This window comes from Rhinoraja longicauda, chromosome 7 (genome assembly GCF_053455715.1).
Source record: "Rhinoraja longicauda isolate Sanriku21f chromosome 7, sRhiLon1.1, whole genome shotgun sequence".
Lineage (NCBI taxonomy): Eukaryota > Metazoa > Chordata > Chondrichthyes > Rajiformes > Arhynchobatidae > Rhinoraja > Rhinoraja longicauda.
In genome coordinates this window covers 44673948-44688541 of record NC_135959.1, presented here as the reverse complement: position 1 = coordinate 44688541, position 14594 = coordinate 44673948, and the positions used below count along the sequence as shown (strand labels likewise).

At 43.0% G+C, this 14594-nt stretch overlaps 1 protein-coding gene across 1 annotated transcript in view; it reads left to right on the top strand.

Moving 5' to 3' along the window:
• The first annotated feature begins 614 nt into the window (after positions 1–614).
• The window catches only part of LOC144595625 (anoctamin-7-like), a 38741-nt gene continuing 24761 nt past the window's right edge, over positions 615–14594 (top strand). Inside the window, exons 1-5 of the mRNA XM_078403206.1 lie at positions 615–893; positions 3305–3472; positions 5818–5872; positions 10670–10880; positions 12642–12761. Coding sequence (XP_078259332.1) covers positions 615–893; positions 3305–3472; positions 5818–5872; positions 10670–10880; positions 12642–12761 — 833 coding nt within the window. The remainder of the gene's footprint in view (positions 894–3304; positions 3473–5817; positions 5873–10669; positions 10881–12641; positions 12762–14594) is intronic.

Below are 14594 nucleotides of genomic sequence, written 5' to 3'. Positions count from 1 at the left end.
CAGCATCTGCAATTCCTTATTTGTACAAATATTTTGGTCTAATTCGCTGTCAGCTTTTGTGCTAAACCCAATTGTCAGAAAACTCGACCGTTTCCTGTACATTTCAATCATTTAACTGATAAACAGCAGTGGACGCAACAGGCGTAACACCTTCTCCATGCGGGATAAGTGTCACTCCATTTCACATCCCGACCCTCCTGGAATCACAACTCATCCCCGTGAACCATTTGCAAACAACCTCTAATCCTTTCACCGGTTTTCCCTCGTCCATCAATTCCCTCGGTGTGTCACGGAGGAGCTTGTAAAGTACACATGAGCAGAGTTGTTTGTCACACCCCTCCAGGGGATAAGACACATGCAGGAGCAGAAGATGAGGCAAAGCAACTGAGAAGTGGAGTGAGCACACGAGCGGGCAGGGCAGGGCAGAAAGTAGGGTTTGCATTAGAAAAAAAGTGCTGCGGCTTAAATGAAAAGGGTCTGCGATCAGGATTTGATTTGAAATCACACCATTGCGAGCGGTGTTGGTTGTAATTGCCCCCCGCAGTGTTTGCACCAAGGGGTATAAACACAGTGCAGGCCAGCAGGGAGCTATTCCTAGCCGCAACTGCTACGAAATGACGGACGCGATCCCCATGATCGATTATGTATTGGTTTACGAACGGGAGCTGCGCGGCGTCGACCTGTACGCGGAGCAGAGGATGAAGTTCCTGAGGGAGGTGGAGAAGCTCGGCCTCCACTTGGACCACAACATCACCGGTGAGAAATGGGCTGCGGGAGTGATGACCGGCGAGACGCGGCCCAACGACAAGTACAGGGTCGTTAAAATCTACGCTCCCTTTGAACTGTTGAGCCTGACAGCCGAGAGGATGAAACTGAAGATGCCTTTGACTGAGGTAGGCAATCTCAATCCCTGGCTGCAAAAACCTGGAGTTTGGTTTAGAGATACAGCATGGAAGTTACAATTAAGGGACTGCTGAGGCTGGTTGACAAAAAACCCCACACAAAGCGCTGGAGTAACTCAGCAGGTCAGGCAGCGTCTCTGGATAAATGGGTAGGTGATATTTCATGTCAGGACACATCTTCAACCTGTCCCAGAAGTTCATAAGGGTTCCGACCCAAAACGTCACCTATCCATTTTCTCCAGAAATACTGCCTGACCCATTGAGTTATTCCAGCACTTGTGTCTATCTTTGGTGTAAACCAGCTTCTGCAGTTCCTTGGTATTATTTTCTATTTAGTTTAGTTCAGAGATGCAGAATGGAAACAGGCCTTCCAGCCTACCGAGTCCATGCCGACCATCGATCACCTGTTCACACCAGTTCTATGTTATTCCATTTTCTCATCCACTCCCTACCTATGAAGAGCAATTTAACAAGAATGGGAAATGGGGTGAAATTGGACCACAGATTTCTTGGCTGCTAAAACATCTGGAATGGGCTAGAGTTTGGTTTAGAGATACAGCATGGAAGTTAGAATTAAGGAACTGCTGATGCTGGTTGACAAAAAAAACCCACGTGGTCACAGGAAGAACGCAAACTCCACACAGGCAGCACCCAAGGTCAGAATTGAACCTGAGTCTCTGGTGTGATGAGGCAGCGAATCTACCACTGTGCCTCCTGTTTCTATTATAGAACATGGAACAGTACATAATAGGAACCAATCCTACTGTCCAAAATGTCAGTGCCAAACGTGATGCCAAGTTAAACTCATCTCCTCTGCTTTCATGTGACTCATACCCCTCCATTCCCTGCATATCAATATTCCCTGCTTATCAATAAAACCCTCCTAAATGCCACTCCTGTACCTGCCTCCTCCAGCACCCCTGATAGCGTGTTCCAGGTACACTCTACTTTCTGTGTAAAAAAACATGCCCCACACATCTTTAAACTTTGCCTCTCTCACCTTAAAGCTATGCCCTGTAGTCCTGACATATCCACCCTATCTGTGCCTCTCACAATTTTCTATACTTCTATCAGATCTCCCCTCGGCCTCCGGTTCCAGAGAAAACAATACAAATTTGTCCAACCTCTCTATATACCTAATATTTATTATCTTTCCATTGTTTAAATAAGTATGAATCTTTCATCATTTATTAATTATCTCAATACGTATTTTAAATTATCTTGATGTTGAGGGAATCTTATTGAACAATTTGCAACAAGCTGGCGATTTTAAAATTTGCAAATAAAAAGACTGCTTTAATGTAAATATTTATGGTTTGTCTTTTTGTTGTTCAGTGCAAGGAATGCAGCAAAACAATATTTTGCACACTTGAAAATAAATGGAGGAGATGCTGGAAACACACTTGAGATCTGGCAACATCTGAGAGAGAAACAAAGTTTCAGATTGAAGGCTTTTCATCAGCCTTGTTGAGAGGGGTCAATAGGTCATCAAACTGAATTTTTTTTGGTCACTATTATTAAACATGATTACGCTTTTAGCTTGTGTGCCTTCTGACAAATTAACTGACAAGGTTTCCACAGGAATAATAAAGATATACCAATCTAAAATACAGGCACCCATTTTTTGAAGAAGGGAAGATGTTTGAACCCCAGTCGCACCAATGTATGTTTCTTTTTTTCCCTAATCAGATGTGCAGCACTTTGGTCAACGTGGGTTGTTTTTAAATGTGCTATACAAATAAAATTGACTTGACTTGACTTGACAGTGACTTGATAACAAAGTGAAAACATGCTGCATATTAGAAGCGTCTGAAGAAGGGTCTCGACCCGAAACGTCACCCATTCCTTCTCTCCAGAGATGCTGCCTGTCCTGCTGAGTTACTCCAGCATTTTATGTCTCCCTGCGTATTAGGGCAGTTTACACCGAAACTGGTGGGTTTACATGGACATAATTGTGTACTTATCTTTGATTCATACAGCCATCAGCATAAGGATGACTTTCTTGGAGTCATATACATGACTGTCATTGAATAAACAAGGAACTGCAGATGCTGGTTAACAAAATAAGGCGCCAAGTGCTGGAGTAATTCAGTGGGTCAGGCAGCATCTCCGGAGCACAAGGATAGTGATAGTTGGGACCTGATCCGAAAAATCACCTATGCATGTTCTCCAGAGATGCTGACTGACCTGCTGAGTTACTGTCATTGAAGAACCTTTAGGTTAATGTGCGCCTGCAAGAGTCAGAGAAAGTTTAAAAGTTTGTGTTCAAAAATTGTTCACTGAAGGTAGTGAGGTTCATCTTTTTCGGGTCCTTAAGAAATGAATGTGAATTGCAAATAGGCATGATCGACAATTTGGAAAAGATTATATTTACTAATGTGTTTCTTCTCATTCTATTCAAGGTTGTCAAATTGGAAATGATGGGATGCTTTCAGAAATTAATGGCCTATTTTTCAACGGAAACTGTCATAAACTCTGTCAGTGCGCACTATGAACATGAGAAAAGACATCTGTTCAAAGGAATTGAAAATGAGGAAACATTTTTTCGCCCTGCAATGAGATCTCTGATTGTAAATGGATCAATTTGTTGTGATATTTTCTTAGAGCGGGAGGTATTCTTGTTATCTCTCCATTATCTTACCACATAGAACATGGAGAAGTAAATAGCAGGAACAGGTTAGTCAGCCCACAGTGTCTGTGCTGTATCTGATGTCAAACTAAACACATCTCATCTGCAAATAAACTAATCTCATCTGCAAAACCAATCTCAGTTTCTGAAGTTGCCAGGACGTGAGGGTCTGAGCTACAGGGCGAGGTTACGCAGGCTAGGACTTTATTCCTTGGAGTGCAGGAGGATGAGAGGTGATCTTATAGAGGCGTATAAGATCATGAGGAAAATAGATGGGAGTGAATGCACAATCTTTTACCCAGAGTAGGGGATTCAAGAACCAGAGAACATAAATTTAAGGTGAGAGGGGAAAGATTCAATAGAAATCTGAGGGGCAGCTTTTTCAGGCAGAGAGAGGTGGGTATATGGAACGAGCTGTCTGCGGAGGTAGTTGGTGCAGGTATTATAACAACATTTAAAAGACATTTGGACAGGTATATGGATAGGAAAAGTTTAGAGGGATATGGACCAAACACAGGCAGGAGTGACTAGCCATGATGGGGCACCTTGGTCGGCTTGGGCAAGTTGGGCCGAAGGGCCTGTCTCTGCTTTATGACTGTGAGTCTAAGCATTTTTCTGATCAGTGTCACATTCTTAGTCTCAGTGCCTTACTGAAACAGTTCTAATATGAAGCAGTCACAGATGTACTTGTGTATCCCCAGTGGAGTTCAGCTATGACATTAACCTGACTTGGTAGGCAGTTTGTAATCCCCAGACATTAAAAGTTGGCTCTGCAGTCCTGTGTTATTTTACCTGCAGCTTTAGCATTATTGTTGTCCTAAAGAATACCAATCTGTTTTTTTTAAATCAAAGCACAAGAAGTCCAACAATTTTTTAAGCTGACTATTTGTATAAAACCATGAAGGGAGTAGATAGGGTGAATGCACACTTTTATCTAGAGTATAGGAATCAAGACACAGAGGACATAGGGGAGAGAATTAATATTCACCTGAGGGGCAACTTTCTCACACCGACGATGTACTATAACAGCATTTAAAAGACACTGGGACAGGTACGTGGATACGAAAGGTTTAGAGGAATATGGTCCAAATGCACGCAAATGGGACTAGCGTAGATGGAGTATCTTGGTCGGCATGATGGAGTTGGTCCGCAGGGCCTGTTTCCATGCTGTATGACTGTGATGGGTCTTTTACTGATTTGCTGTAAAGAAATTAGAGGAAAAACTGTATTGCATAACTGAATTAGTACATCATTTTAGCCTTTCCATAGCTCTCTCTAAGTGAATCATTTTCCCAGGTTGAAAACAGTGGGCATAGCTTTAAGGTGAGAGGGCAAGGTTTAAAGGAGGGGTGCGGGATAATTTGTTTTACACAGAGAGTGGTGGGTGCTATTGAGGGCGTGCAGCGTAGGTTTACTAGGTTAATTCCTGGAATGACGGGACTATCGTATGTTGAAGGATGAGAGGAGATCTTATCGAAACGTATAAGATTATTAGGGGGTTGGACATGTTAGAGGCAGGAAACATGTTCCCAATGTTGGGGGAGTCCAGAACAAGGGGCCACAGTTTAAGAATAAGGGGTAGGCCATTTAGAACTGAGATGAGGAAAAACTTTTTCAGTCAGAGAGTTGTGAATCTGTGGAATTCTGCCTCAGAAAGCAGTGCAGGCCAATTCTCTGAATGCATTCAAGAGAGAGCTGGATAGAGCTCTTAAGGATAGCGGAGTCAGAGGGTCAGGAGACCCCCTGGATAGCGGAGTCAGGAGAAGGCAGGAACGGGGTACTGATTGAGAATGATCAGCCATGATCACATTGAATGGCGGTGCTAGACCTATTGTCTATTGTGTCTGGAACATACTGCCGGGGTAGTGGTGGAGGCAGATACAATAGTGGTATTTTAGAGGCTTTAAGATAGGTACACGGATAGGCAAATGGAGGGATATGAATCATGTGGGATATGAGGGGTAGGTAGATGAGATTAATTTATCTTGACATTATGTCCCGCATTGACATTGTGGGCCGAATGGCCTGTTCCTGTGCTGTACTGTTCTATGTGCAATTTTGTACTCTTAAATCTAAATAGGCCTGAGATCACAATTCGAATCACAGTACTCTGACTGATGTTTAACAGTTTTGGATAGTGTATGATACATGATATGGAGCATTGATTCTGTTTAATATTTGTGGTATATAGAATGATAATGGGAAGGTGAGCTAAGGTAATTGTAAGCCAGGAAATTCATTAAAATATGACTGTGGACAGATCTATCATCTTTTTCTATTTTCTAGGTTCAATACATTCTTACAAATATACCTATGGAATTTGGAGAGAAAGATGTGGAAGGTAACATTCGTTTTAGCTGACAATTAAGCATGAATTTGTGTACTTGTATTACAATGAATTCTGCTCCAATTTTAGGTACGATAGAACCTTAGATTTTAGATTTTGACCCACAATTACATTCTGTAGTCAATGTATTAAATGTCTCATGCCCCTCCCCTTCCACCCCCTTCCACCTACATTCCTTCCTCTAGCTTCACAATCCTTTTGTCTCACACCTTCTGTTTTTTCATGTCTGCCCTTTGTCCGTCATCAGTCGATCAAAAATACCCCTAACCTCTATCCACCTATTTATTAGCTGCCAAGCTTTGTCCTGCCCCCACCTCTCTCCCAGTTTTCTTTATCCACCCCCCCCAACTATAGTCTGAAAAAGGGTCCTGACCCAAAATGTCACCATCCAAGTTCTCTAGAGATGCTACCTGACCTGCTGAAATTCTCCAGCACGTTGTGTCTATTTTTGTAAATGAGCATTTGCAGTTCCTTGTTTCTACTATTTAATTTCCTCCACCAATTCTCCAAAGCCTTAATGTCCTTTCTAAACCATAATGCCAAAGATGGATGCACTGCTCCAGCTAGGGCCAAAGAAGTATTCATTAAGTTTAAGATACCTCCTGGCTTTTGTACTGTGTTTCCAGTTTCTCTACAAAATTAACATGCTGCCACATTCTGGTTTTATTCACACAAGCATTGCCAGATCTCTCCATCTTTGCAAATTGTACCATTTAGCCTGTGTTATTTTCCCCAACCAACATTTGATGCCTCACTCTTGTTTTCTATATTATAATGCATCTGCCCAACACTCTACCAGTCTGAATGCCTCCTCTCAGAGTTTGTTGTTCCCTTCTGTCTTTTGCCTCTTCCAAATTATGTTGTCTGCAATCAGTAATTCTGCCTTTTGCCTCATGTCCTACGTTTTCAAGGTATTTTGACCTTTGTTAATCTATAAACCCCCAATCATTGAAGCTGATCTTTGTTTAGCACCAGTTTGACAGACCTGAGAAGTAAGAACTGTTTGTCCTCTCCAACAGGGAATTGGATGAGGTAATCTAACATAATTTATCATCTGAATAAAGCACAGTCAGCAATAAAGTCTGCACCCAATCCACATCAAGTAGTCTGTTTCTACCTGCTTAAGTTGCAGCACTCAATAGTTATAAGATCTGCATTGCTTTTCCACGCAGCAAAAACTTCACTTGACCTCAAGTATTATTTGAACACCTAACTTTACCAAATATGTCAATAATTTCAGATATAGTCTGACTCATGATCAAATGATCCCCATAACAAGGAACTGAAGATACTGGTTTACTGAAGAAGGGTCTCAACACGAAACAACACCTATCCATGTCCTCCAAAGATGCTGCCTGACCCGTTGAGTTACTCCAGCATTCTAGATTTTCACATAGATGTAGTATTGTCAATAATTACATCGATTGAGGAAACCTTTGCTAATTTTCACAGTCCCAACATTTTCAATCCTATTAGTGAACCAATAACCTAATTTTCTAATGTATGTCCTCTCAGCATTCTTGTATTGGGCTTAATGTAAAAGTATCCCTTTCAGTCCAATATAGAGGGACCTAATTTTTTGTGTATAATTTTCTACATCTTAAACATTCAAATTAACCTGTAAATATTTGGACCTTGGATTGGTTATGACAGAAATATTGTTTTTTTAAGTGTTGTTTATCTCATGTGGTTGACACCTGCCCGCAGGTTAGCAACACAACTGCATAAGGTGTTCTCTTTCAAAACAATATGATACCATGGCTCTGCCTGGGAAATATAGTGACGACCAGTCTGACTTGCTCAGCACTGAAACATGCGTTGAACAATATTCCTACTTTTATTCTTCTGTTAGCAAACCGTCCATGATAGGAAATTCCACATTCACTCTGTCAAAGTGAACCTGTTATTTAATGTGTAGGGCGGAACTGAAGGTGCTGGTTTATGCCTACCTTGAGGACCGAGCACAGACTAGGTAATCGTTTCACTGAACACTTATGCTCAGTCCGCCTTAGCCTGTGTTAGCCAGGTTGTCAAACAATTTAACTCCCCTGAAGAAGGGCCTCGACCCAAAACAAAAATATTCTCCAGATATGCTGCCTGACTCGCTGAGTTACTCCAGCACTGTGTTGTATAGTGGAACTACCCACCTGAGATTAAACAGCTCTTCCAACAGAGGAAGAACAACTAAAGTCGTCCAGCACTAATTAGCAGCCAAGGGCACAAAGTGCTGGAGTCAGGGTGACACACAGTGGCGCAGCTGGCCGAGCCCCTGCCTCATAGCGCCAGAGACCTGGATTTGAACCTGACCTCGGGTGCTGTCCGTGTGGAGTTTACACGTTCTCCCTGTCACCACATGTGTTTCCTCCGGGTGCCCTGGCTTCCTTCCATATCACAAAGATGTGCGAGTTTGGAGGTTAATTGGACTCTTATGAAATGTCCTATTGTGTAGGGAGTGGATGAGAAAGTGGGATAACACAGAACTAGTGTGAACAGGTGATCGATGGTCGGCGTGGTCTCAGTGGGCTGAAGGGCCAGTTTCAATGTGTTATTTCTCTGGATTCTCTAGGCTTTAGACTTTAGGCGATGGATACAGTGCAGATTCAGGCCCTTCGGTCCACTGAGTCCGTGCTGATCAACGATCCCCGTACATTAGCACTATCCTATGCAATAGGGACAATTATACAATTGGGCTGAAGGGCCTGTTTCCAAGCTGTATCTCCAAACTAAACAAATCTCTGCAGGTCAGGCAGCACCACTGCACAACATGGATAGGTAATATTTCGGGTCAGCACCCTTCTTCGGTATGAAATGTCACCTCTCCAAGTTCTCCAAAGACTCGCTGAGTTACTCCAGCACTTTGTGTTCTTTTCTGTAAACCATCATCTGCAATTCCTTGTGCCTATTTATTAGGTATTTTTGAGGCAGAAAAACTCTTGCATGGGATGATAAAGGCAGAAGCAGGAGAATGGGGTTGAGAGGCAAAGACCTATCAGCCATGACTGAATAGTGTAGTAGACTCAATGGGCCGAATGCCTTATAATGCTCCTATAACGTATGAAAATAATAATGCATATATGTTTGCTTTTAATCCTACATGAGTATTCTATTGAAGTCTCGTACTCTTGCAACAGGCAAACAAACCTTTTCAAGGAATGTCCCTGCTCTACCGTATCTTCTTATGAAAAAGGCACTCAGATCTTCTTTCACCCTGCACGACAGAGCAAATTGGCAATCTGATGAGGATTCAAGTCAACCTTCACCTCTGCAAAACACTGGTCAGTAGAAGAAAAGCTGCCGGCAATAACTGTGGTTTGGAGATTCTTGCATTATTATTTGTTTTGTAGGTCACACTCTCATCTCACTCCTGCAATCGGGAAGAAAGTAAAGGAGCCTGAAAACTGTAACGCCCAGGTTCAGGAGCACTTGCTCCCCTTCAACCATCAAACATCACAACCTCAAAATAGGCTTTGAACTACATAGACGGGACATTTTTTTTGACTTTGCACTTTTGATTAATTGTTTTTTCACGTAGAGTCATAGACTCTATGTGGAAAAAGGCCCTTCAGCCAATTTGCTCACACCTACCAACATGTCCCATCTGCACTAGTCCCACCTGCCTGCATTTGGCCCATATCCCTCTAAACCTATCCTATCCATGCACCTGTCTAAATGTTTCTTAAATGCTGCGATAGTGCCTGCCTCAACAACCTCCTCCGTCCGGCAGATCGTTCCATACACCCACCACCTTTTGTGTGAAAAAGTTACCTCTCAGGTTCCTATTAAATCCTTCCCCACTCACCTTAAACCTATGTCCTCTGGTTCTTGATTCCCCTACCCTGGGTAAAAGACTGTGGACTTGCACACCGCGGACGGAGGACCCACCAGGTAGGCTCGACTTATCTGCCGTGGACAGAGGACCTGGGCCTTAGACTGGAACCTGCCTGGAATGCCCAGCTCACACGCTGCATACCGGGGACTCGCCCACCGTGGACAGAGGACCTGCGCCGCAAACGGTAACCAGCCCTAAAGGCCCAGCTCGCCCACCTAGAATGGAAGGAGTTGGACGGAGGGCCAGTAAGCGGACCTTCAGCAGGAGGCAGTGCACCGTCTCGATGGTGGAGCGGGCCACTGGAGGCCCTACAACAGCCTGGGACTTGGCTGTACTGGTCACCGCTCCAAGTGGCTGAGTGTCCGGAACACAGGCGGCCTACAGTGGTGGAGCAGCAGCAGATGACAGCTTGGCCATGCTTGGTCAGGCCGACTCCGCAATGCCATCAGCACAATGGGCCTTCATAGTCATGCGAAGAACCCTGCACGGTGGCGCAGCGGTAGTGTTGCTGCCTTACTGCGAATGCAGCACCGTAGACCCTTGTTCGATCCCGCATACGGGTGCTGTCTGTACGGAGTTTGTACGTTCTCCCTGTGACATGCGTCGGTTTTCTCTGTTAAGGGGAGTAAACGTCCATATTGGTTTCTTTTGCAACAGTCCTCGTGTCACAATTTATAAAGTATACCAAAAATGGATGAAATCCAAACCAATTTCTGAGCATTTTTCCTTAAAATAATGCATTATTGCAACACAAGTGTACAAAAAATGTCAAAATAAAACAAGTAACAAATAATGTTTTATAAATGTATAAATCTGTAAACAGAGTGTAAAATATTGTTGTTTTCCTGTTGGCTTGCGGTGTGAATTTTCTAAGTGAAAATGTTTCATGTTGCTTTCATTGTTTAATATGGGCAGAAATGCTTTTTTTCCTCAGCTGTGAGTGGCCTTATTTCTTTTTGCAGATCTAACGACAGTTGGACCTACTGATGCAAGGACAGAGCTTAATAACTTGTGGGCAAACACCTACCTCAAATTCCAGCCCCTTTGGAAAATTCGAAATTATTTTGGTGAAAAGATTGCTCTTTATTTTGCTGTGATGGAAACTCTTCTAATTTCTCTGATTCTTCCTGCATTACTTGGTTTAGCTATATTTGTTTATGGCCTTTATTGCAGGTATTGTAATTTTCTCATTTACTTTCCACCAAAAACACAAAGCTTATGAACTTGAGCAAAACACAAAGTGCTTGAGGAACGGGTCAGGCAGTGTCTCTGGAGGAAATGGACAGGCAATGTTTTGAATCAAGCCCCTTCTTCAGACCCAACCTGAAACATTGCCTGACCATTCCCTCCACAAATACTGCCTAACCCACTGAGTTCCTCTAACATTTTGTGTTTTGCTCAAGAATCCAGCATCTGTGGTTCCTTTTATCTCAATCTTGTGAACATCATGAACTTGACCTGATATTGTGTTCGGCATGGACATTGTGGGCCGAAGGGGCCATTCTTGGGCTGTTCCATTCTATGTTCTCCATGCTGTGCCTTAGGGATTTGTGCTGGGCCCTTTGCTGTTTGTGGTTCATTTAATAGGAATGATACTTTTAACTTTTTCAAGGATCACAATTGACCCCTGTCTTTCAGATGGGTGTTCAACCAGGCCCTCGTGTGGTGAAAAACGCCACTGGTGAAAATATTGCTCTCGACTGAAGTTGTGGATTGGTATCCTACTTGGCTATTTTACTAGATGGAATGATTTGATATGTAGCTAGCATTTATCTTTGTATCAAGATACTGAATTATATCCTCTGAAGATGATCTGAGGTTCATTGCTCACAGTTGGGCTAAAGTTGTCCACCAGAATAAAATTTCTTGGTGGACATTATGTCACTATATCAAATAATTTTCAGAGTCTCAAGCCCAGAGTAGGGGAATCAGGAACAAGCGGCCATAGGTTTAAGGTGAAGGGAGAAAGATTTTATTGAAATCTGAGGGGTAACCTTTTCACACAAAGGGAGGTGGGTGCATGGAACGAGCTGTCAGAGGAGGTAGTTGAGGCAGAGACTATTGCAATGTTTAAAAAGCATTTAGACAGGTACATGGATAGGACAGGTTTAGGGGGATATAGGCCAAATGCAGGCAGGTGGGACTAGTGTAAATGGGACATTGGTCGGTGTGGGCAGTTGGGCCAAAGGGCCTGTTTTCACATTGTGTGGCTCAATGACTCTAATTGGAGAGGTTTTCTTCAATATCCAAGCACGTATCTCTCAACTCAATCCTTCAAAAACATTATCAAGCCCTCAACATCTGTGGAAATTGTTTCCTGTGTTTAGTTTACCTTAGAGATTCAATGTGGAAACGGGTTCTTCAGCCCACTGAGTCCGTGTCGACCACTGATCACCCGCACACTAGTTCTATCCTACACACTAGGGACAATTCACAGAAACCAATTAACCTCCCATTTTTTGAGTGTGGGAGGAAACCGGAGCTTCCGGAGAAAACATACGCAGTCACAGGGAGAACGTACAACCTCTGTACAGACCGCACCTGTAGTCAGGGTTGAACCGGGTCTCTGGCATTGTCAGGCCACTGTGCCACCCCCTTATTTCTTAAACTAAGCAGTGGCTGCAGTTCCAGCAGGTTTTGGGAAGTCATGGAAGTTACTTCGTAAATATATAGATCCTTTTTCCAAGCAGTTCTGTAGTTTTAGTTTTATTATTGTCAGGTGTACCAAGATACAGCGAAAAGCATTGTTTTGCATGCTATCCAATCAAATCTGATAATACTATACATAAGTGCAATCAAGTCAAATGTCAAACTCAAGTACAATAGGTAGAGCAAGGGGAGACGTGCAGAGTGCAGAATATAGTTCTCAGCATTGTAGCATAACATGTTAAGTTAAACTATAACTCTTCAGTCTATTTATACATTCTCTTGCAGTATAAACTGTTTCAATGCCAGCTATAAACTGGATGAATCTTTTCGCGAAAAGAACTATAAAGAGCTGTGTTCGCCAAGTGAGATGGCAAAAATTGTGGACAGCTCTGTGGAGATACTGAGGTAAAAATTGACATTCTGCATCAACTTTAAGTAATTTGAAATAACTCGGTCTTTGGTTGCTAATGCTAAGCAAATGATGAGGTACTGGCTTATAATACTGACCATGAGACACAGGAACAGAAGTAGGTCATTCAGCCCATCGAGTCTGCTCTGCATTTAATCATGGATAATGTATTCTTCTCTCTCAACCCCATTCTGCCTTCTCCCCATAACCTTTAACACCCTTACTAATCAAGAACCTGCCAATCTCCACTTTAGCAATACCCAATGAATTGCACAGATTCACCTCCCTCTGACTAAAATTCCTTCTCATCTTCTTTCTAAATCTGCCTCCTTTTATTCTGAGGCTGACAAAGGATTGTTTATGAGACAGAAAATAGAGAGAAGGGGGAAATAGGTAATTTTCAGGTTTGCAAACTTGAGTGTGCAGCAGTGATTAGTGGTGGTTTAAAAATACCCAATGTCTTGGCCACCCCATCCGTCCATGGTGATGAATTCCACAGATTCATCACCCTCTAGAGAAATAAATTCCTCCTCATCTCCTCTTCTTTTGACCAATTTGATCCCACAGGTGGATAACAACCGAAGACTAATTTCTCCCCCAGTGTCTGTCTACTTCAGAAAAAGTGCTCAAGTGCACCCCTGATTTACTTTGCAATAGCCTGAAATAATTAAAGTTACTATGCCTCAATCTGTAATGCACTGTAGAATGATATATTTACAACTTTACAAAAACATTTTTCCCATTGAGGAGCAGCGGTAGAGTTGCTGCGTTATAGCGTCAGAGGCCCGGGTTTGATCCTGACTACGGGTGTTGTCTGTACCAAGTTTGTACATTCTCCCCTTGACCTTGTGGGTTTTCTCTGGGTGTTCCGGTTTCCTCCCACACTCCAAAGATGTACAGGTTTGTAGGTTAATTGGCTATGGTAAAAATTGTAAATTGTTCCTAGTGTGTAGTGTGTGCTAGTTTACGGGGATCATTGGTTGGCGCAGACTCGATGGGCCGAAGGGCCTGTTTCCACGCTGTATCACTAAACTAAACTAAACTAAAAGTCGTTGTGTAATGCTGCAGAAGTACTGTGGTTAAAAGCAAAAATCTCTAAGTCCCCCATATCTCCCGGACTGAAACCACAGTTGTGCTAATCTTGGGAGGAAATAACTTCCAGTAGAGTTTTGCGTAACTGAAAATCGTGATACAAATGGTTTTCTAGAAACACATCCATAAGATGGGGGTTGCTTGAAGTCTTCTGCAGTGTTGAAGTGACAAACCTGTGCCCTCCAGTAGTAGATCCTGGTGTTGTAGTGAGAGATGTGTGCTTCCACCAGTGCTGTACCTGTGTAAAAGAGATAGAACCATGCCCCAGTGTTATAGTGCCTGCCTTATCCCCCAGTACTGTATCTGAATAGTGCCTGACCTGTATCCACCAGTGCTGTATCCCAGTGTTATAGTGACTGATCTCTGACCACCTGTACTATGTCCCAGTATTACAGTGACTGACCTGTGTCCACCAGTACTATGTCCCAGTATTATATTGACATACCTGTGTCCATCAGTGCTATACCCCAGTGTTATAATGACTGACCTGTGTCCACCGGTACTGTATCCAAATGTTATAGTGACTTACCCATGTCCTTCAGTATTATACCCCAGTGTTATTATAACTGACCTGTGTCCACTGGTACTCTTCCCCAGTATGATAGTAACAGATCTGTGTACCTACGTTATGGTCAGTCTGAAGAAGGGTTCCAACTTGAAATGTCGCCTCTCCATGTTCTCCAGAGATGCTGCCTGACCCGCTGAGTTACTCCAGCACTTTTGTCTTTTTCTGGAGA